This window comes from Drosophila tropicalis, unplaced genomic scaffold (genome assembly GCF_018151085.1).
Source record: "Drosophila tropicalis isolate 14030-0801.00 unplaced genomic scaffold, ASM1815108v1 contig_845, whole genome shotgun sequence".
In the NCBI taxonomy this organism is placed as follows: Eukaryota; Metazoa; Arthropoda; class Insecta; order Diptera; family Drosophilidae; genus Drosophila; species Drosophila tropicalis.
The window spans coordinates 7453171-7476646 of NW_027173338.1; the positions used below are offsets into that span (position 1 = coordinate 7453171).

The window sequence follows — 23476 nt, forward strand, 5'->3', positions numbered from 1 at the left end:
AAGAGTAATTAAAACAACAACAATTATGGCTTTATTGCAAATTCATTTTCAGTAGTTGGGGGTTTTTTTTTTGTTTTTTGGTTTTTCATAGTTTTTCTTTTTTCAAAATACCCTTACAACAAAATTAGGTATTAAACTTTTCATCTCAAATTGGAAACTTAGAAAAGTGGTTATTAGGAGTTTAGTTTTATTTGATATTCAAGATATATGTACATACATATGTATATTTCATCTGCTATGAACAATATAGAGTTTTTCATATATAAAATTTTCCAAGTTCTGCATTTATTTAAAATCCCTGGTTTCAAAATCGTAATTCAAACAAGAAAGAAAAAAAATAAATGTGAATCTATTTAACAACAGTTTAAGAAAATTTAAAATAGTATTTAATGTTAAATGCTAAATATTTTTAATCGGTTAAAATTTATAAAAATTACAGATGATCTGCTGGATCTTAGACTAACATAAGACTTAGACTTTTGAAATTTAACATATTTTAAATTCATAAACATTTATTCTACCATCAGTTATTTTAAACATATTTTTGTCTATGAAAATGTTAACCTAATATTTCTAAAGGGTATAAAAATCTCGTTATACTAAATGGATCTTGTTATACTTTTGGCCCTCTTTGGTTTTTTGGTTCAACGTTCTGTTTTGCTGCCCAACCAGGCAACCATATTCCATGTTGCACGCTTCGTTGCACATCATTGCATTAATTTGTTCGTCAAAATTGTAAAAAAAAAAAAACAAAAAGAAAAAAGTTTTCTTGTTTTCTTATTATTTGATTATTTCTGTTGCTGTTGTTGTTGCTTTATTGTTAGTTTAAAGAAATATTTCAACATTTTGCCTGGCGATTTGTTAATGTCTACCCTTTTGTATGTGTCCGTAAGACATGATTCGGCTGCTGGTTTGTTGCTATTGCTATTATTATAATTAAGTTCATGGCAAAACACTTTCAAAGTGGCCATAAAAATAGCAACGCAATGCAAAACACACAAAACTAAATCAGCTCAGCTCAACTCAACTCGGCTCTAAGTGCGTGGAGAAATTTTCTATGTAACAATAGAAGAAGAAAGGGTTTTTTTTTTTGGTTTGGTTTTGGTAAATGCAATTGTGCCCGAAGCTAAGCTACTCTTACGATTTTTAATTCAAAATAAACATTATTGACAGTAGATATTAAATGATCTTGGTCGCAAGAATTTTCGTTTAAGACCAAGATTATTCACTTGGGTCAAAGGAAATTTTAAGTACTTATATTCCGATTGGCAAAGAATATATGATATACACATGTAAAATGAAAAACTTTAGGGAAATTGTTCTACTAACACACCTTAGTTTAAAATTATGCAAACTTATTAATCAAAGTAAAAATATACAGGCCTAAAAACGCAAAAATTTGACATCGAATAAGGTTAAAAAACAATTTGGAAACAAATCTTATTTTGATTCCGATTGAAAACGGGAACAGGACTGATATAGAAATACTTATTACATAAATTTCTTATAATTGGCAAAAAAAATATCCTCCAGATAGATAAACAAAACAGTTAGATATAAAAATTTAATTCATTTGCATTGACTTTAATGGTTTTGAATTTGAGTATCTTTAAATTGTTTCAAAGAAATCTAACTTACTTAAATAACAGAAAAGAAGAATTTCGTTAAAAAATATTAAGAATTTTTAAGTACTAAACCCATTCAGATATGTTCTCATTTACGAATCGAAACCTAAAACTCTTAATTTTTTAATCATTTTGGAATTGGAAATTCAAATTATGTAAAAAGCAAACAATTTGATGGCAAATCAAGGATAATTGATATAAATCTATTTCAAAAAGTTTAAATGTATAAGAATATATATTTAGAAACAATAAAATACTCTGATTTCAACTATGAAGATTAGATACGCCAAGATATAAAAAAAAAATGTGTAAAAAAAACTTAGAGCAAGCCTCAAGGGCCATTAAATACTTTCATTTGTTTCGAGATACTTTTGCCATAAGTCATAATGGCTTTGTTTTTATGTAAGAGTATGCCCACATTATTAACCCTGAGGTTTAGATACCTTTTTGTTGTTTTTGTTGGTCGTTGTGTTAAATGTTTGAGTATCTGTATCTCTGCCATGCCACACATTTGTCGGCGGCATCTCTTTCTACTGGCTCACAGAGTATGGGCAATTGGCATTCGGTTTCCGTTTGATGCATGCAAATGAGTTAAACTTTTGCGACTTAGTAAGAATGGTAAGTGAAGACTCTGCATGGAGACAGTGAAATGTGTAAGAGCCAGGCCCAATGGGTTTTCACTTTCGCATCTCGTTGTCGCTTTTCATATTTACAGTTTACAGTTAATTTATGCCGGCAAACGAATTTTCACTCTCGCTATTTTTCCGCATTTTAGAGACTGGGAAAGTGGCAGGCAGGCAGCGCATCCGCCAAAAGGAGAAGCAAAAAATAAAATGGAAATACATATATATAGTTAGATAGATAGATATACATATGTATAAAAATAGCCAAAGCCAGTCACAGTCTGGAGGCCCCGAAAAATTGTGGCGGCGTCGGCGGCGACGGCCAAAACTTGTGGGTTAGATTAGAAAGTGGTTGCACCGTCAGTTGCCAGGTTACCAAAGGAGCGAGGGGAGGGTGAGCAGTGGCAGCAACAGCCACAGATTCTTTATACAAAAATCAAAAAAAAAAAACTGTGCCGCACCAAAAGTTGCCGTCACAGACTCCGGCTCGCCATACACACACACACACACACATACACTTATACATCTACATTAATTGGCATTTTTGCATGCTGCTGCACTGCATCTGGGAACCGGCTCGCCTCTCGGTCTCGGTTTTGGTCTTGGTCTTGGACTTGGTCTCGGTCTCGACAATTGCGTTTGCGTTTTTTGCCCAATGAAAGAGAAAATTGGCCTACCCCAAATCAAGTTCACTATCATTGGCCATTCCAATGATGACGACGACGACGACGATAGCGATGGCAATGGCTATGCCATGGTAATGCCTATGGGCCAGATTTTGTGCAAACTAATATTTTAAAATTGTTGATTATGATGACTTTTCATTTCGCTGAGATCTGGATCTGAGCATCAGCAACTGGGCATCTGGGCATCTGAGCATCAGCGATACTTGAGATACGGGAGCGAGTGCAATTGCAGGCAAAGTGTTTTTTTAATATGACGTTTGGTTTTGCCCCTTCGGGGCACATGGCACAAATGGCAATTAGCCATTGCAAAACTTGGCTATCTCCAGATGATGGAAAACTTGCAAGTTGGTAGCAGTAATAGGCTAGAAATGCGAAATCAAGAAAATTGATTAAAAGGTTCAAGTGTCTTGAATTTCTTTACCCCACTTACCCCCCTGCCCCACCAACTGTTTCTCTGACAATAGCCCATTAGAATGAACATAACTTAAAGCAATTATTTATCAATTATGTAAGGTAAATTAAATGCTGGCTATCTACATCCACATTTAACTAATAATCAGGCAGATGAATTGTTAGATGGTTAGAATCTATTACTTAAAGATCTTTGGGCCACAAGAAAGGAATTGAATTTCATTAGTTCAAGAAAGATATTGCATAATTAATAAAAGGTACTTGAAGAAAATAAGTGATTTAAAAGTTAGACACGCTAAAATACAAATTTGATTGTGTTTGTGATAATTAAGTCAATATTCTAAAGAGATAATTACATCTACATACATGGAAGAAATAATAGAAACTTCAATCAGATCATAAATTTAGGAAAATAAGGAACCAAAATATTTTGAAATTATTAAAAAAAGAGAAAAAGGCAATAAGACAATCTAATTCGAACACATAACCATCTCGATCCTTTAGTATATAAATCTATTCATGTCATGTACAAATCATTTAGGTAGATGATTCCTTCAACTTGAATCCATAATTTTCTCTATTCACCCTCCCGCAGCGCTCCTTTCCTATATTTGACCAGGATGTTTGATATCCTTATACGTGTTCTTTTTAATTCTCAACAAAATCATGATCCATGATGATCCATTATTCGTTTAAGTTATATACTTAATCACAATGAAGTCTGACTATTTCCATTAAATAGTTTATGTATTGTCAAATGTACTGAGTATTGAGAGGCAGAACATTAATATATTCTACTTTTTCATCTTTCGACTTCCATTTTTCCACCCAAAATATCTGATTTCCCACCCCTAGATCGTCCACTCCCTAAAGTTCTTAACTTCTGAGCACTCGAACATTAAAGGAAAAGCTTTGTAAGAAAAAGCTATTGTTATTCAAATCAAATTCCACACATTGTAGAATAGTTGTCAAATTTCAACTATATCATGGTCACTTTTTCGAGCAATCATTCTTTGTGGCATAATGAAGATTGACCGTCGTCAGAAAACCCCCAGAAAGACAAATTTCTAACCAAATTCTAACGGTTTCGCTTTCTTATCTGTTCTTCTATTTGTTTGCTATACATAACATTTTCTTTTCGGTTTTGGTTTGTTTTTTTTTCTGGGTAATTTGTTTGCCCTCCATGCACAATTGGGTCACCTAAGCAGAGACATTCACCTCAACCTTATGGGGCTAGATTAACACAATGAAAGAGATATAGAAATTCGTTTTTTTTTTATTTCACTTAAACGCCTCAGTAATTTCCAAAGTTGTGGAAGAATTTCCTTGAGGGGGCACCTTTTCAAAGTCGGTAGGAAGTGAAACTGGCGAAACTGACATTGGGTGGTCAGGCAAAATAGATACATAAGTAAGTAAATAATTTTATGCTTCCTCAATATTTTGGACATTTACATTTTGATAGTTTTCTATATGTATTTAGGAGGTGTGGCTTGCCCCCAAGTTGCATAGCTGCATATGTAATACATACCATTTAATATGATGGATGAATTGGTTTGTGGCTTGCGAAAATCGCAATGGCCAAAAATTTAATGTGCCGTGAAATGTAGTTGGGTAATAGGCGGGGGAGCTAAGACACACACTTCTGCACACTCGAACTTGATACAAAAGATGATTGGGTAAGAGTTTGAACATTTTGTTTTAGGCCAAGACATACATAGTCACATAGATAAGTTTCTTCTTGGCCAGATTGCCCAGTTCACATCAAATCCACTTTAATTGTGGATTTAGCCATCTGGCCTTTCAACATGTTATTATTGTTATAGCCCACTTCTTGAAAAGGGCAACAGCATATAAATTTCCGTTTTGTTGTTGTTTTGGAAAGCAAAATAGAAACTATATAATTAGTAATGGCTCTAGGTACGCCCCAAAGGCCTCTCTAACCAAAAAATGAATAACCAAAAGCTACAATGTAAGCCAAACGAAACCGAAAACTCTCACACAGATTGAAGATGACAATGATGTATGAGATTCTTGAAACTGAAACCAAAACCAACCAAAAAAACACTTTTGGTCTTTGATGAAGAGAGAGAGAGAGAGAGAGAGAGAGAGAAGAAGTCAATGCTGGCCAGGTTGGACAGGCAATTGACTTTCGCGGTTGTATGACACTTGAAGTGCTCCCAGGAACTGGCTAGAACCACTTTCTACAATGACCGCGGCCAAAGTAAAAGTTGAGGAAGACGTTTCAATTTGTACCCAACTTCTTTTTATACCCTCCCACCTTCTCTTTCTACCTCTCGCCCCCTCTCTCTCTTTCTCCATGTCTTATTGCTGTTGTTGTTTTCTTTTTCTTTTTCATTTTTTGCTTAATTACAGCGTGAAAAAATATCGTAAATGTTTTAAGGGCAACGGAAAACTGGAAGACAATAAGTTACTAAAACAAGATTCGTTGCTTCTGTTGTGCTTAAGGGCAAATAATTTCTTGTTATGAAAAGGAAATGGGAAATTATTACGACAAAAACAAAAAAAAAAAAACGAAAATTGTGGCTGTCTTGGGAAATAGGAATTAGAGCAACGCTCTAACCTAAAACGGAAAACTGAAAAAAAAAATCAACGAAATAAAACAAAAGACTGAGGCAACAAACTCCCATTGAAGGTGATCATCAACAACAACAACAACGACGACGACGGTGGCAGCTCTGACGGAGCGGCGCCCGCATCTTCGAATTGAATGCAAATTAATTTATAACATCTTGCAGACTACTTGGCTTGATGTGATTTTGTTTTGTCTTATGTTTTTGTGCGGTTTTTATGGCCAGAAAGATCGCATTAATTATGCCAAAGACACAGAGCAGAAGCAACAAAGTGTTGGATTTATGTATCTTGTGGGCACAGTAACTAGGCACAGTGTGGCAAAAGTTTATAGTTCCTAAGTAAGCAATGCCCAGCAACAAAATCTAACAAAATTGATCGACTTCTTCAGTAAGTGAGTGGGATGTTCAATTGTTCTCTGTTCACTGACTGACTAACTTGGTAGATAGATTATAATCCAATTTGTTTTTATTTGGTGTGAAGCTGGATTAACCCTTATACCAATAATACTTATGACTATCCTGACCCATGGAATTTGAACTTATAATAAAACTTCAAGCACATGTTCATATATTTCAATTCTTGACCTTTCTTTCTAAAATTTAGATATAATAAAGAACAAAAATGAAGTATTACCAATCTGGTAAGAATCGTTCGATGATCTCCTTGAACATACTTTAGATACTTTTAAACTTACTCTTTATCCCTTCGACGAGGCCATTTTTAACATATTATATAATGAAAACATATTTACTTATGAGATAAAACAATAAAATTTCATGTAGTACAAATGTATTTTATACCACTGTTCGAGTTGCCTAGAAGAAACTGAAAGAAACAATTTATGAGATGCACAGTGCTTAGTGATTTGGTTGTAAATTAGCAAACCAACAAATAATCAGCATCAACCTAAATTCGGTGCAAAAATTCGCACGGTCAAGTGATGAGCAAAATGGCAAAAACGTTGCCACTGATGCAGGCAACTCAAATGCCATTCTCGGAGAATCTGAGCCAAATTCAAGCGCCGACAACAGAGCTCGAGGACAAATAACAAACCTAAAGTGAACATCGACAGTTTAACAATTTAGAGGTCTGTTTTTTGTTTTTTTGGGTGTTTTAAAATTGACCTTACCGGCCGTTAAAGATCCAACAGTCAAGGCAATAAAGGCACCTTGAAGCATACGCAAATTAAGAGCACTTATCATCTCGTTATCCTGTGCGGGGGGCTGTTGATTTGTAGAGGATTCACCGCTACTCTTGGAGTTCGAATTGGCATTCTCAGAGGCAGCTAGTTCCTTAGATTGTTGGGCCTGATCCTGGGACATCATGCGTGCCTGTAATTCATATTCAGCTGTGGTCATTTTGTCCAATATACCGCCCTCAAATAAATGCATAAGGCTGAATGAAAGAAACAGTTTTTGAGATATAGACAGACATTGATGGCAGCTGATACCCACACATCGTTGAGGCTGTCCAGGAAGGGGCAACCGATTTGCACTGCCACAGCTGAGTAACGTGTATACAATTTCTGGCTCAATTGAAAGTTCTTGGCGCCATATTGTTGGATATTAAAGTAGAGGGTCTCCCTGCCAGCCAATACTGCCTTGTTTTCCCTACCATCGGCTATTAGTTTAATACCCGCTTCTACTGAATTAATTAGAAAGCCCTTGTGATCACCGGGTTCTTGTTGACGCATTAGGGCATAGAGCTGACGAAATAGTTCGGTGCCGTTTTCCAGCATTTCCAGTGAACTACTCTCCTTCTCCACATACAGACGATAGCCGTCGTCTATCATGGCTGTTTGGAGGCGTTGCAATGTATTGATGGGCGCCTCGTGTGCCGGCCGTGCAAACTGTGAAGTCAGTTGGGCGGAGTACACATCAGCTAGAACATAGGTGGCAGCTATCCAATAGACTATGGTAAGAAATTTAGCCCGATATCCATGATATAGTTCGTGACAAGCTGTTAAGTAAAGTATTATTTACGTTTCCAATTGACTAGGCATTGGGAAGGAAAAAGAGAGAGAAACTTACACTGCTTGAGAAACAATCTCAGAGTAAACCAAATACATTTCTCAAACAATTGTGTTGGCATTTTTGGTTCCATGGGCATTCTTCTTTTTGGCCTCCGATGCTTTATCTTGACCACACAAGGTGTTATCTCTTTGATATAGGCCATATAGATACATAGATCACCAAGTTGCTCAACATCCAAGGTAATTCTACGATTTCGCCATTTATATGGCATGGCAATGATACAATAGAAAATGGGGCCAGAAAAGACTATGGTCAATATGAGATATGGCCAAATATCCGGCTTAAATGGCCTCATAATGGCTAGAGCTTCATTTAAACGACGTGGAGCATGTGTGGCAAAAGCCCCAGAATCAGCCAAGGTGAAAAATGAAAACTCAATGGCTTTTCGGCGCTCCCAACTGAGACCCACATCGCCGAGAAAGAAATCAGCCAACTGGAAATTGAATATTAGCACAAGATTTTCACATATTTTCATCTTATCTTACGCCTGTCTGAAGCATGCCTATGCCACCGGTAAAACTATCGTTTGAATCCTTGGAATCATCGGTTTTTAAATACCCTTGAGTTCTGCCCGAAGCCTCAATATATACGAATTGAAAATTCATATGCTGAGACAGCAATGTCAACAGACGATGATCCCGCCCGCCAGTCACATTCACTTCATTGACATATTCCATACTATTAAATTCATCTTCATCACTAGAATCATTGTGAGTGGCATAGCTATCACTGTTGTTATTATAATTCACCCAGAACCAGGGAGGAGACTGTAAGCAAAAGAATTTGAATCAAGCGAAAATCTTGAGCATTCTTCTTGGTTAGGTTCTCACATGAAAAACTGGCACTCGGAATTCGCGACCCTCGAAATTTGAATAGATCATTCCGGCACTGGGTAAAAGTGGTGTCTTCTGTAGACCCAAATTCTCGCCATCGTACCAATTGACCAACTTCAATTGGCTTACTCCCGTGGGCCGAGCTTGATTGTAATAGATACGAAATGCCTTTGGTCGTGGTCGTGTTATAATAACCGCTCGCATTGGTTCCTCCAATCTCAGTCTTGACGGCTTGGGTGGAGCAATAGCTCCCCAATAGTAGATAAACAGACTTAAACGATGGGCCAGACGTCGCAGTCGTAACGATATCTCATACGGTTCATCAAATATCAAGGTCACACACTCAATTGAACCATGAAGACTTGCCTCAATATATTGGAAAAATAGCTCCATGTCGTAGAAGATCACCGATTTCATATAGAGCCCATGCAGACGTTGTATGAAATCGTCAAGATGTATGCTATCATCATCCTCACAGTCGAGTTTAAGATAATTCGATGTCGGCGGAGCCAGAATGGCCAATTGGCGAAGTTTAAGGCCGTTGATGATCTGGGATAGAGCTGAAATAGCATATTTTTATGAGTAATTGTCAAATATGCAAGAAAAAACGAATTTATTAAAGCTTTGTAGTCGAAATTGTCCAGTTTTTATGTAAAATTTTAGTTCCATTTTCAAAATTTTCCTATTCATATTTGGCTTTGGGTGTACCTACTTTATAAGGAAGAAATTATAAAATTATATATTTATAAAGCTAATAAAGTCAAGTAAGGTAAGTAAATTGATGTTTTTCACCGTTATTACATTATTGATCAATCTATAAAGTTAAGTAGGGGTTTTTTTAATTAATTATCGTACATTTTCTAAATTAAAATCGGATTTAAATATATCTAAAAACCTCAAGGGTAAGATTTGTTTTTAAGAGTTTTTGCATATTTGCATACTTTTAGGAGCAACAAATGCTTATGAATTTAGAGTTAGTTGACTCTTAGTTGAAAATATCGACAATATGGTGTTGAAAATCGGTAAAGAGAAAATTATTTGGCTAATTCTGATTTCAGTTAACCCAAGCACAAGCATTTTTTATATGGCCTTTGGCCTGGACAAAAACTACATTCATAAACTGCGATTCGATCCCCGGATCCTAAATGACTGGACCACTTAGAAAACTCATCTTCCGAGGACTGCTTAATACGGATAATATTTGATACATGGAAGATTAACTTTTGATCTCTATTCAAAGATCATAATTTACATTCCTTTGTTTAAATCACTGAAAGACTTTAGATATTCTATTAACTCTCTATAACTCTCGATACTTTCACTTTCTTAGTTTATTACTTGTAGAATTTCGATCTTCCATTAAAACTTGATAGTTAGTTAAAAGAAAGTCTTCTCCTCTTTAATGATTTAATAAAAAACTTTTCCGTTTTTTGTTACCTTCATTTACCGTTTAAAAGTGTTTTTCAAAATAACGCCTAATAAATTAAACTGTTTACATTTTATTACATCTCAACGCGAGATCTTCACACCTGTTCAGTTGGCTCATTAATTTTTCGCAATGTTCACGTGCTTATCTACAGTTCATCTGTCCTCACCTATAGCCACATCCGTCTTATTGCAGTTCTTGTAACTGAGCTTGGCCGACACCGAGACTAGACCAGAAGACCAGAATAGCAGCAAACCAAACGCCAGAGTCGCCCTTTGCATTTTGCCTGACTTTGAGTTGTGGTCCTCAGAATGCTACTTCCTTATATACTGGCCATTTATGATGGACGCCGCCGCCGCCGCCTATAGCAACCCTCTGCACCTCCCCACGCCGCACGCCGTGTGTGCCTTTTCTCGCCAATAGGTTTTGATGTGCAATTATAGCATCAGTGCTTAAATATCACATGTCAATAGAGAAACTCCAGCAAGTTTTCTTTTTGTTAAGGGGAAAAAGAACAGACAGCTGAAACAGTTGGGACAGGCAAGCCAACCTAGGCAGCTAGGCAGTCCATAGGGCCCGTAGGGCCTGGACTATCGATTTTCATAATCATTGACTGCACACATACACATACAACTATCATTGCCTCCATCCAGATTGAAGCAAAATATTTCCTCTTATTGACTAGTATTATAACTATTTTGTTTTTGCTTTAATTGTCAGAAGTTTGTCATTGCTAGTTTCTCTGACCATTTCTCTCTATCTCTTTATTTCTATCTCTCTTTCATCTTGGAACCACATTTCTTCAGGCTGTTTTCTTTTTCATTCCATAGATCGATCGTTCGATCGATCCGTGATCGTCATGTGTTTGTTGTCAATCTTCTAATGCTGTTGACATTAATTCCGTGTTGTGCGCATTTTTCTTTTTCTTTCATTTGGCCAAGGTTTTGTTGGCTTTCAACTCTCATGTCAACGCTCTACTTTGCTCTGGGTCCAAGCTCCAAGCAAATGATTTATCACAGAAGGCGAACTGACTGAAACTCAGTCTCAAGCCAAGTCCCAAGCTGTACATGGTGGCTGGAGAGGCTGCAGAAGCATCGTCGCATAGATTACATGAAGACATGCCAATGGGCTAGAGTCTCCTCATATCTCTATTTCTCTCTCTCTCTCCCTCTTCTTTGCCTTCGCGAAAGGGGATTGCCTTGGTTTCTCATATGAGAGATGTGTTTGGTGAAAATGTTTATATTTGTCTAAGCCATATAGAAAATTTGTAGCTCATTGGAATTGAGAACTTTTAAAGGTCTGAAGATTTAGTTGCTTTGACTACTCTTTATTGGATTTGAAACAAATTTTAAATGTTTCTCAAGAGCATCCAAGGATTACTATTTAAAGTTTTATACCTAACCTCAAATATAGCCAAAGGTGAGGTTATGTGCAGCCGGTGGAAATCCAATTGGAGTCCCCCATAGGCCTATTATGATCCGTGGTTTTGCCGGATTTGTAGGATACCTAGCGGGAAGCGTATATCTGTCAGGATATATGTAAAATGGTAAATTCAGAGGATGGCTATATAGCTATACCATAACCTCAAAAATGCCAGTAAACGGATTATAACCTCAAATTTAATAAGAAGTTGACACTTTAAACTATTGAGAAGTTGAAATTGGTTTTAGAAAAAGTAATTTCTTTGCACTAGTGTAAAACTATGACTAAATATTATGTATAAATATTTTATTTAACAATTTTTAAAGATTAATCGGACCTTGACTCGTAACTCAGTTCTTATTATTTTGGTCCTTTGTAGTAATACTTACATTTAAAACTTTAAAATCTAAAACTAACAGCACAGACAGATCAAGAGGATGAATAAGGATCAAAAATTGGAAAAAGAAACTCTTTTTTTTTTTTTGCCAGTTAAGGGTATTAAATAGTCGACGTAATGTAATTTTTTTCATAATTAATATTTCTTTTTGATAGCCAATTCAAAATGAAAGCCTCTTTTCTGTTAATCGTTTTGTTTGACCAAATTGGTTTTTGTCGCCGATTTTGTTAAGATAAACGCCCGCAGCTACTACGCATATTGACATATTTATAGAGAAAAAAAAGGAGACACAGATACCGAGAGAGAGAGAGAGGGAAAGAAATATGATGACCCGTTTATGATATGACAAGTGTGTTTTTTAATCGCGTCAATGTAATTGTAATGTATGCCCCTCAGGCAAATGAAAACCGAAAGCCACTGACATAGACTTGAAGTTGGGGAGTTGGAGCCGAAGTTGAAGCTGAAGCTGGAACCTGACCTTTGCACACTCACTCGCATACACACACACACACACACAAGGTATTGGCATGGTCTGCATCCGTGGCTATTTATAAAAATAAAAGTAAGTACAAACATACATCTACCCGATACCTATACAGACATATGTATGTATATGTATATAGGAAAAAAAGAAAATAAAAATCTGCGCGTTCGACAACTTGTTAAACTTCAAACTGTCTGCAAACGCGACATTGTCTGATAAACCAGCCAACGATCCAACAATCCATGCTGAGTGGGCAAAATGTCTGGCGATTGCATCTGCGCTGCTCTTACTCTTACTTCGACTCTGACTCCGTCTCTAAATCTGGCCCAGGATGTAGAAGCAGCAGCAGCAGCAGCAGCAGAGGCTGCCTCACGCCAACACTTTTTGTTTCAACGCGCACGATAGTGAAATGTCCAGATCCAGATCCATGTCCATGTCCCTTGGTCCCAGGTCTTAGGTCTCTCAGTTCCCTTTATAGTGACTTAAGACAGACTAAGTGGATTGGCGGCGGGGTGTATGGGGCAAGGGGCCACGTCACCGGCACGATTAAATGCACTTTGTTTGTTTTTGCCTGGCTACCGCCTTCTTCGACTACACCCCCCTTTTTATCCTACCATATCTTCACTCCTGCTATTCCGTTTCCCTCAACCCACACCCCATGCGATCTTTCATCTCTTGGGCCAGCTGTCAATTCCTAGAGCTAGCATGTAAATCACTTAGCGGTGACACGAACCAATAGTTGGATAAGATTTTAATAGGTACATAAAACAAATTCAATCAGCTTTAATAAATATTGTAAAGTTCCATTGCATAGCTTAGAGACATTTCACCAAAACAATCCATAAACAAAATCCCACAAAACTTCTTTGTCTTCGTCCTTTTCCTTATCCTCCTTTTCTTTTTTCCCCAATTCGTCGAGTTTCTTTTTCAATTTCTTCAATTGTTTCTCATCGCTGAAAATGGCCTTAAAGACCCGTTCTGAAAATGGATCGTAGATGCCCAATTTCTTTAGAAGTTTCAGAATTTTCTTCTCAAACTTACTAAAGCTCTGACGGGAAGTGAGCCTGTTGGTCTCATCGTCTACTTCCAAGGACTGATCAGTATTTAAGGTCTCAGTTCCCCCCAACTGAGCTTCAGTGTAGGCCTTATATGCATTGTACACGACGATTTTCTCATCAAGTAGTTCGAATGGCAACTCGGCTGCATCTGCCAGAAGTTTGTAGTGCCTCATAAATTCTTCATTCGGATGAATATTTTGCTCCTGTTCCAGAGTTGCCTTTATCCTGATTGTTACCAAGTCGTGTAGTTTAACTAGTGACTCCATGGGAAAAGCCTCCTGCCTGGCGATGCATTGCATCAGCCAGAAGAAGAGTGGCACACAACCAGCTAGCAACGACATGGTGATGTTTGAATGGAAACTGTTGCTTGATTCGAACAATTGAGCGGTTTTTAAAGTAACTTTGAAAGGTTCTGATAAGCATGACTTATGATGCCAACATAGAATTCTATGCTCCCCTATTTGAGGACAGGTCATAAAAAAATAATTAAATTTCGAAGGTCAAGTGTTGGAGGTTAGTATTATCTACCAACACTTTCTGCCAAGTAAATTCAATAATTAAGTTCACTTGGCACCATTTCCATCTTAACTCCAATGTATTCATAAATTATAAAAGAGTGTCGGATTTTCACTATCAGTAAGAGACTTCAGTTCTAATGACTTTTGTTAAATAAGAAACCTTTGAGCTATTATGAACAAGTTCAACCTCACTGAAAAATTCAACATTTGAATAATTGCATATATTAAGACTTTAGCTTTAATGATTTTATCTATAGAATATTCGAATATCTTACCTTAGATGTCTTTACTCTAGACTCTATAAAGAAAAAGCTGTAGCTTTGTTCTTCTTGTAAATAAATGTGATTGGTCTAAATAAACATATAACCCAATACATCTTGTCCTACCTGTAGTTAGATGACAGTTTCTTCTGAAATAAAACTGTAAGTAGTTTTAAAGATTCAAATTAGAAGGACATATATAATATACCTAAACAATAATTGTAATCTATAAGAATATAGGTATGTATAAAAAACAAATTGGATTTTCCTCCCTGACGATATAACTCCAGAACGCACGAACCGATTGCGTTCAAATTTTGACACACTGTGGAGTCATGTTCAAGCATGGTTTTTGTCTACTTTTTATGTCGATATCATACTCACATATCCTTAAGTACTCAAACATATCCTTTTGCATCAATAGCAATTAAGTTTTTTATGCTATCATCTTAATGATACCGATGAGAAGTCGAGAGAGGAAAAGGTTTTTCCGTTTGGAAATGCTCACTTAAGAAGTGTTCTTTAAGAAAATAAATAAATCATAACAAAAATTAGCCATTGGTTTTAATTACATTGACTATTGTAATTCTTTATGCCGTCGTTAAATAAAAGAATTAAAAGTGAAAGTTGATAGAAGTCAACTAAAAACTTAAATTCTTGGAAATCTAGAAACTAAATGGTGAGCACGTTAAACCTTTTAAACGTTAAATATAATTCTAGAGGAATAATTTCAATTGAAAAAGAATTCATTCAATGTTAATGAAATGTCAAAAAGTGATAGTAGTGATGCCTACTATCAGAAGTAGGTACCTCGAGCCAATTGGTTCTAAAAGCTAGAAAGGTAATCCGAATAAAACTCATAATGAAAACAATAAAAATTGAATTGGGTTTAGAAAAAAACCATAAAAATATATTTAATTGCCTTTTCAAATATTAAAGATAAAAATAATCATCGTAATCATCATCATCGTCATCACTTTGACATGTCTTGCTGTTGGTTTCCAATTTGTAGCTCTTCAAGTCATTGGAGAATTCTAAAACATCATCCAACTCCGCTAACTGCATCTTATAAACCTTTCGACAATAGTCGGATACACTATCTGGTCGATCGATTAGGATTTTAGTTATAGCTTTCATTCGCTTCGTAATAAGTTTCTCCAATTTGAGACGATTATCGTTGTATTGTCGGAAACGATCATAGAAATGATATTTTACATCAATGGCGTTTTCTTTTAAATCGAGTGCATTTTCAAGAATACTGAAAAGCATATTGAACTCATCATTATCCTGGTAATGACCCCTTTTCGAGGATTCCATCAATAATCTGATTCTGTTATTGATTTTTTCATTCAATTTCGTGAGACCGTCCTTGTCCTTTTCTTCTTTCTCTTTTTTATCGTTATCCATGGATTTTTTGGTTGTTGAAGTCAAATCCTATGGAAGATATATGAGTTATGAGTTTAGATATATACAGATTTTAAAAACCATTACGACCATCCAAAGGTTTATAGTTACCGTAGTTGATGCTCGTGTTGTTGGTGGTGATGATGTTGTTGTTGTTTTTGTTGCTGTTGTCGAATCAGACTACAAAATGATTTAACAAATTATTTAAATAATTTCATTTTCCTGAAGTTTCGAACTTACCGCCCCATTTGCACGCTCCTGCTATATATAAGAAAATTGTATATGTTTTAATAAATTATTTTATATATTTATTGTCTTAGAATTACCAAAGGTATTCGGCCTTTCATTGTGTAACTGGCCACATTGTTATTTCCTGTCGTCTGTCCCTGCATCAGATCAGTAGCAACTAAACACAAATAATATTAAATACGAATATCCTTTTTTGGGGAATAATAATAATCAATTGACTTACTCACTACTCCCATAATAATCAAATAGAGTCCTGCTAAATTGAACGCCATATTTGTCAGGATTGTCCGCTGTATACTGTGCATTAGGGGCCAAAGACTCGACTTTTATACCAAGTCGATTTTTGAAATTTGAAATTAGGTTTCAAGATAAATATTAATTAAAACTGTCAAACCAAAAATTATTGGTTTACTTCGCATGAAACAAAATATATTTACTAACGAAAGACTCTTTAAATATAGATAACAAGTCTCTAAAAGCAAAAGTAAAATTTGCTCGTAAATAAATGTTATCAAAAGGAAATGAAAACGTGATATACATATATTTAGATAAGAATGTTGTGAATTTATTTTTTGCAATCATAAACCTAAAACAGGTTTTTTATGAATTTAGCATTTTGTTGAAATTAAAAGAATTCTCGGCCTTTTCGCTTTGGATTGCAATTTGCTGTGTTTTTTCTTAGACTTTCCTTCATTTTGGCATTGGATTGTCTTAGAGAAAGTAGAAGGGAAACCTCTTGATTTCTATAAAATTCTGTGCATCTGTAATCTTTCATAATATGATCGTATATGTGCATGAAGACGCGATCAATGATCTTCTGTTCCAGGTCTTTTCGCTCCTTATTGTAGGCTTCAAATTGGGCAACGATTTTTTCCTTTTCGGACAATCTATTGATATTGAAATTGCTGGCCTCTCTGACACGTTGCAACCAAGATAATAATTCAGAACTATTATATTCTCCATGTTTCGTGTTTAGAATCTTTTTTAATTTATCCGTTATACGCTTGTCTTGGTGGAAATATGGATGCTAGAATAAAAAGGATGTATACTATGTAAGAGGATCGATTTAGATTTAACTTACTTTTGTTGTTGTTGGCCTTGTCGTGGGTCGCGTAGTCGTGGGCGGTTTTGTCGTGGGTGGTTTTGTCGTGGGCGGTTTTGTCGTGGGCGGTTGCGTAGTCGTAGGACTTGTAGTCGAAGGACTTGTAGTCGTAGGACTTGTAGTCGTAGGACTTGTAGTCGTAGGACTTGTAGTCAAAGGACTTGTAGTCGAAGGACTTGTCGTGGTCGGTTGTGTAGTCGCAGAACTTGTAGTCAAAGGACTTGTTATCGTTGGTTCAGGCTCAGTTTGTCTATTCTCTACTAGCCCACTTTCCTGTGGGCTGTGCTCGGGTATTTCAGATGATTCCAAAGGCGAATTCCAAATCTGGTGGTACAAATTCATTTCAGGCTTGTCACAGGATACATAGGAAGTCCAATAGTCAAGACTGACAAGGCAAAAAATTATGTACAATCGCATCTTGATTGATTAGAAACCAAATTGTAACTAATTTTAACAATTTAAAACTTTTAACTGCAACGAAAAGTAAATATCAAATACCTTTCGCATGCCAAACTTTCTATACCCTAACAAAAATATAATACAAATCTTCAAAAGTCTTAAAACATCTAAATAAGTAAACACTTTAGACATTTTTTAGCCCCCCAGATCTATATAAGATAGTTAAAGGACCAGTAAAATTGTAATTTCTCTATTAAGTGCCGGATTAGCAACAGATCGTAGCATAACAAATCTCATTTGATAAACTTAAATCGACATTCTATGCATGGAAATTAATTACTTTGAACTTAGTAGTAATCAGTTTTCTCATACATACATATAAAGAAACTTCTAATCTGGCGTTATGGAACGTTTGTTCTACTATTTAATGAAACAAAAACTTATTCAATTCTACAATTGTGCTTTAAGACTTTCCAGTGGAAATCTTTAAATACGTAAAGTATTTAGGAAGGTAATCCATAAAATTACTTTTAAGACCTTATTTAGCTTTTCTTTATATAACAATAGGGAAAATGTATTACCCTAGAGAAACATAAACTAATTCTGATTTGATGACAAGTATTCAATTTACATTTGCTTTGAAATTAAGTTTATTTTAGCAATTTGTCCAATTTAGACGGATCTTCTTTGACTGCAATTTGACGAGTGCTTTTTTAAACTTTCCCTCTTTTTATACCATACACCCATAGGGTGAAATGGTATATTAAAGTCGCCAAAATGTATGTAACAGGCAGAAGGAAGCTTCTCCGACCCTATAAAGTATATATATTCTTGATCAGGATGAATAGCCGAGTCGATCTAGCCATGTCCGTCTGTCCGTCCGTCCGTCCGTCCGTCCGTCCGTCCGTCCGTCCGTATGAACACGCAGATCTCGGAGACTATAAGAGCTAGAGCCACCAAATTTGGTATGTATACTCGTGTAGTATGCACATGTTCAGAGTTAATTGGAATTTCGGCCACGCCCCCTTACGCCCCCAGGAATCACATAAAACTGTTTTTCTTAAAAAGTATAACAGCTAGACACATCAAATTTGGTTTATATACTCGTTTAGTTGGCGCGCAGAAACTAATTGTTTAAACTTTTTGCCACGCCCCCTTCCGTCCCCGGAATTTACATAAAACTGATTTTCTTAAAAACTATGACAGCTACCGACATCAAATTTGGTATGCAGACTAGTTTCATAGACGCGCAGAAACTGGCTATTTAAAAATTTTGCCACGCCCACTTCCGCCCCCGCAAATCAAACAAAACTGATTTTATCAAAAACAAACAAAGCTAAAGTCACCAAATTTAGTATGTATACTGGCTTAGTATTCGCGCAGAGTATATATATTTTCATATTTTGCCACGCCCACTTCCGCCTCCATAATTAAGAAAAAACCGATTTTCTCCTGTAGTTTTTTGACTATCGCATTCAAATTCGGCAGACTAATTAATCTTATCTATTTCTACAAAACTACCAAATTTTATTGAAATCGGACTAGAAACATGCAAAATATGCGTATGAACGTATTTTACTACGCGGTCCACAAGGCCAGAATTGGCCGTTGGCTAGTAGCGGCGCTAGAGTGCTCGTGTGTTCGTAGAGTGAGCGAGATAGCACATACTATGAAACATGTAAAAACAATTTAATAGACATACATATGTATGTACATTTGGTTTTCGAAATTTAAAAAAATTTGTTTCACCTGGTGTATGGTATACCCGAGTCGACGAGTCGACTTACTTGCTTCATTCTTATTGGATTTTTTCAGAGCTATGTAAAGGGCATCCCGTTGACGTTCATAATACTTTCGACATTTTCCTTTTCTAGATAATAACAAATGATCGATTACTGTAAATGTTCGATCGTTGATCTCTTTTTCTAGAGCTTTTCGCTCTAGATTGTACGCTTCAAATCCGGCTGCGACTTTCACTTTCTCGGATAATCGATTTGAACTCAAAGACTCTAAAAGTCGGTTCAGCCAAGTTGTTAATTCATTGCTAGGATATACGCCATGAGGCTGGCTTAGAAGTTTTCTCAATTTATCCGTTATTTCTTTATCTTGGTCGATAGGTGGTTTCTAGAAATAATAAAATGGGTCAAGTCTATTTCAAAATTGATCCAGATATATGTACATTTAACTTACGGCTGTTTGGGGTTGCCTGTGTTCAGGTTGTTTAACCTCAGGTGGTGTAACTTCTGGTATCTTAAGCTTAGGTGGACTACCCTCAGTCGGCTCAAGCACAGGTTGTATAATCTCAGGTTGTTCATTCTCAGGTTGTATATTCTCAGGTTGTATATTCTCAGGTTGTTCATTCTCAGGTTGTATATTCTCTTGTTGTCCTCCACCGTTTTTAAGGGACAAATAAGCATTTGATTTATCACAAGAAACATAAAAAATACTATTAGCCAGACTGACCACCAAAAACATGGCGTGGAGTTGCATCTTGATCGGGGGAAAACAAAATTGTAACTAATTGTGACATTTTAAGGTTTCTAACTCTAATTTCGTATTCGTCTGTAATGTTCCGCAGCAGTACAAATCTTATTGGATCCCATTGTATAGAAGAAGGCTTGTTTCCAATTGGAAAGCAAGAGTATAAAAGATTTTGAACTTTAAAGTAACAATATTTCCATAATATAGTTAAGAGATCTGATTACTCTTAGCTTGATCCTTTATATTAGCAGATTTTGGTTATTCTTAGTTAGTTAAATTAGCTTTTGTAAAAAAGAAGTCAACCTTTAGTTTCGGATCTTTTGCTTTCGCAAAACTTAAAATGTTAGAAAAGTGGTTATTGACATTTTGGCTAGTATTCAATTGATTTTTGATTCCTAGAGTCCTAATTTTTAGTGCAGGGAACAGAATTTCGTTGAATAGCTATGGTCTTCTTGGCATTGGATTGCTTAAGGGCCTTTCGCAGAGCATTTCTTTGCCGGATATAAAGAGTCCAGCACTCGTTATATGGCTTTTCAGTGGGTATCAAATCATCGACTAAAATTTCCAAACGATCGTTGATCTGCTCATCCAAGTCTTTGCGCAATTTATCGTACTGATTGAACATGATATAAACTTGTCCCTTTTCGACAATTTTATGTTTATTCCATTTGCTGGCCTCCTTGACAACTTTTAGCCAAGAAATCAGTTCATTGTTCCCGTGAGCTTCACCCCTTGCATACATATCGAGGATAGCCAATAATTTCTCCGTCACCGACCTGTCCTGTTCTGTAATGGGATCCTTGAACACACAAACAAACAATCCTTAAAGCCTTTGTAATCTTTTGTTGGATCTAACTTACCACGGTTGTTTTTTTAACTGGAGGAGAATCGCTTTGGCAAGCCACCAATGAGCTCAACAGAATAATACTCAAAGATCTATACCAAATCATGTTGGAATACACCAAAGACTGATAGTCAAAGAAGTGTTTGCACCTTTTATATAGAATGCAGTTGACTATATTTAGTTCAAGGCATTTCTCAATTTAGATAACCTTAAATATATATGTCTATGATTTACGTAATTCTATTAGAAAGAGAAGTATAGACCTTTGTCATTTATTTTACAAAGATAAATTGCTTTTCCTTTGTTTCAGTTATTTCAATTCCTATTCAATTCCTAAACATGCTAAGACCTACATTAAGTGTATAAGGTTAGAAACTTGGCTAAAAGGCCACTCCTCTACCTATTTAGGCCTCCACAGAGCCGGAATCAGCTGCATCTGAAAGCATTGGATCATCGTCTTCATTAGAATCATCATTTTCTTCTTTGTGTGGGCATTTAACTGAGTTCTGTTTGATTTTCTCCTCCTTGCTGGCATTGGTTGCCGTTATGGCTCTTCTTAAAATGTCCTTTTGTCTTCTATAGAATGTGGCACATTTACTATTCTGTTGCAGACTGGGTATTATATCATCTGTTAGATCATCCAAACGCTCATCAATATCCTCCTCCAATTCCAAACGACGACGATTGTAATCGGTGAAAAGAGCATGTGCCCTAACCTTATCGGTTAACCTATTTTGACTCAACTTCTTGGCATCCCGTATTGTCTGAACCCATTGGCTAAACTCGTGGTTATCACTGGAATGTCCTTCTCCCAGACTCAACAAAATATGCTCCAATTTTTCATTTATTTCATTATTTTGTTCCGTAAGGGGATCCTGGAAATCAAGTTACGTCTAAAAAGGAGTGGAACTCAAATATAATAACAAAATGACTAACCAAAGTAGCTGGAGCTGGTGAGGTTTGTCCAGTGGCCACAGCAATCAATGTACCAAATAACCAAACACTTAAGAACCGCATAGTGCCAAATTTAATACTGACCACTTAACTAAGAACTAAACCTATTATATACCTACAATGTTCATTAAACGCTAAGAGACGCTGTTTAAAGTAGATAAAGTCAATGACATTCCAAGAAATATTACGTGTAGTTTATAGATTTTTATTATCAAACGATTTACATTACTTACCTCTTTGTATTCGTCGACTGTTAAACTCAAAAAGCCTATCTAAAATAATAGTTAAATTTTTGAATTAATCGCAAATTGAACAATTTTTGTTAACATTACCTATCAATCTACACATTTGCCTTTAAGAATTAATGAACAAATTACGATCTTTTATTAAACTCTCCACTAGGCTGGTCGATCTTTTGGTAGCCTTGTGGTAGCTCATAGGAAGAAAAATCGCTCTTGAATATTGAAATTTGACCGGTCCAATAGGTAAAATCTCAGTTTTGATGGAGAAAATTTTCTCTACGACCAATGCAATGAAAATGCAAGTTCGAAGCTATATACTGAAACAAATAAGACTGAGAGCCTGAGATACTTCGAAAAAAAGTGTATCTACATCTTTGACGATTATCCCATATAAAATCTACATAAATTATGATCAATGCACACTGGGCGGAATTGCCCAAGTGGAAAGCAACTAATAATTATATTTGCGTATACGCACTGTTGCCTTATATGGGCTATTGGGGTAGGCGTGGTCATATGAACTTTAAATTTTGTTTCAATATTTAGAGTGCCATTCTTATCAAATATACCAAGTTTTAGCTCGATATCTGCGTTATTTGACTTTATGTGATATAAGTACTATACTATACTTTACTTATGAACTTTTCTATGGGTAAAAAAAAAAAAATGTCGTTCGATTCAAAAACAGAGTGTTTGATCGATTTCTCACTTAAAATTAGATATAAAATTATCCTGAATATATAGAATTATATTATATATTTATGTAGAATCTATTTAAAATAAGGAAAGCTAGATCAACATTAGAAATTTAATGATGTATTTGGTTATATTATATCCTTGCACGTTGATTTAATAACTGTATCTAGTTTGTATTTAACAAATTAAGTTGGTGTTCCTTTGCGATTGTTCCTTACCTTATTTTCCTAGATTATAAATATTTTACCTAAATTTGATTAAATACCAGAAAAATTATGTTTTTTTTTTGCAGTTTAATTTAATTTATCTTATGCTGGCCAGAATACCAAAAGATCCTTTTAAGGAACTTAAAGGCATGCCATTTTGGACCTTTTCTTTGACGTCTTTCATTATGGCCAATTGAAGTAAATATCAAATCTGTATAGTTTGACAATTCACATTCCATTCGGGATCTTTAAGCTTTTAATGTTTCCAAGTTAATTAGGAGTAAACTCATCTTAAACAAATTTATTAAAAAACTAACATTTAATCAGAAAATATTTAAAAATTCAATCAATTGGCACATTATTATTATTATTATTATTATTATTATTATTATTATTATTATAAGTATAGGAAATAGTTGTAAACAATAAACCTAGGCGAAAAACTACATCCATACACTAGACTGGGATTCGAACCCTGGTCCTCGTTGTTCAGTTGCTCAAACGTCACTTAGACAACTCATCTACCGAAGA

General features: G+C 35.6%; 5 protein-coding genes across 6 annotated transcripts; all 5 read right to left on the reverse strand.

Annotated features, from left to right (window-relative positions):
* Positions 1-6509: 6509 nt before the first annotated feature.
* On the reverse strand, positions 6510-10510 carry Ir40a (Ionotropic receptor 40a). The gene is made up of 7 exons (XM_068294890.1): positions 10399-10510; positions 8801-9363; positions 8456-8737; positions 7968-8403; positions 7392-7896; positions 7067-7332; positions 6510-6529 (listed from the first exon to the last, which is right to left on the reverse strand). Exons 1-7 carry the CDS (start codon positions 10508-10510, stop codon positions 6510-6512), a joined length of 2184 nt encoding a protein of 727 aa, XP_068150991.1.
* Positions 10511-13358: 2848 nt separating this feature from the next.
* LOC137580774 (uncharacterized) lies at positions 13359-13931 on the reverse strand. The gene has a single exon (XM_068294891.1). The coding sequence runs from the start codon at positions 13929-13931 to the stop codon at positions 13359-13361; it is 573 nt and encodes a 190-aa protein (XP_068150992.1).
* Positions 13932-15246: 1315 nt separating this feature from the next.
* Positions 15247-16309, reverse strand: LOC137581116 (uncharacterized). 2 transcript variants are annotated; one of them, XM_068295286.1, is made up of 5 exons: positions 16245-16309; positions 16099-16178; positions 16013-16030; positions 15884-15952; positions 15247-15802 (listed from the first exon to the last, which is right to left on the reverse strand). In XM_068295286.1, exons 1-5 carry the CDS (start codon positions 16291-16293, stop codon positions 15302-15304), a joined length of 717 nt encoding a protein of 238 aa, XP_068151387.1. In that variant the 5' UTR covers positions 16294-16309; the 3' UTR covers positions 15247-15301. The 2 variants fall into 2 exon arrangements, with proteins under 2 accessions (XP_068151387.1, XP_068151386.1); XM_068295285.1 differs by having other exon boundaries at positions 16013-16033.
* Positions 16310-20406: 4097 nt separating this feature from the next.
* On the reverse strand, positions 20407-20953 carry LOC137580778 (uncharacterized). Its single transcript, XM_068294897.1, has 2 exons — positions 20864-20953; positions 20407-20802 (listed from the first exon to the last, which is right to left on the reverse strand). Exons 1-2 carry the CDS (start codon positions 20951-20953, stop codon positions 20407-20409), a joined length of 486 nt encoding a protein of 161 aa, XP_068150998.1.
* A 132-nt stretch (positions 20954-21085) lies between these two features.
* On the reverse strand, positions 21086-21873 carry LOC137580678 (uncharacterized). Its single transcript, XM_068294793.1, has 2 exons — positions 21784-21873; positions 21086-21722 (listed from the first exon to the last, which is right to left on the reverse strand). Exons 1-2 carry the CDS (start codon positions 21862-21864, stop codon positions 21252-21254), a joined length of 552 nt encoding a protein of 183 aa, XP_068150894.1. The 5' UTR covers positions 21865-21873; the 3' UTR covers positions 21086-21251.
* Between the last annotated feature and the right edge of the window lie 1603 nt (positions 21874-23476).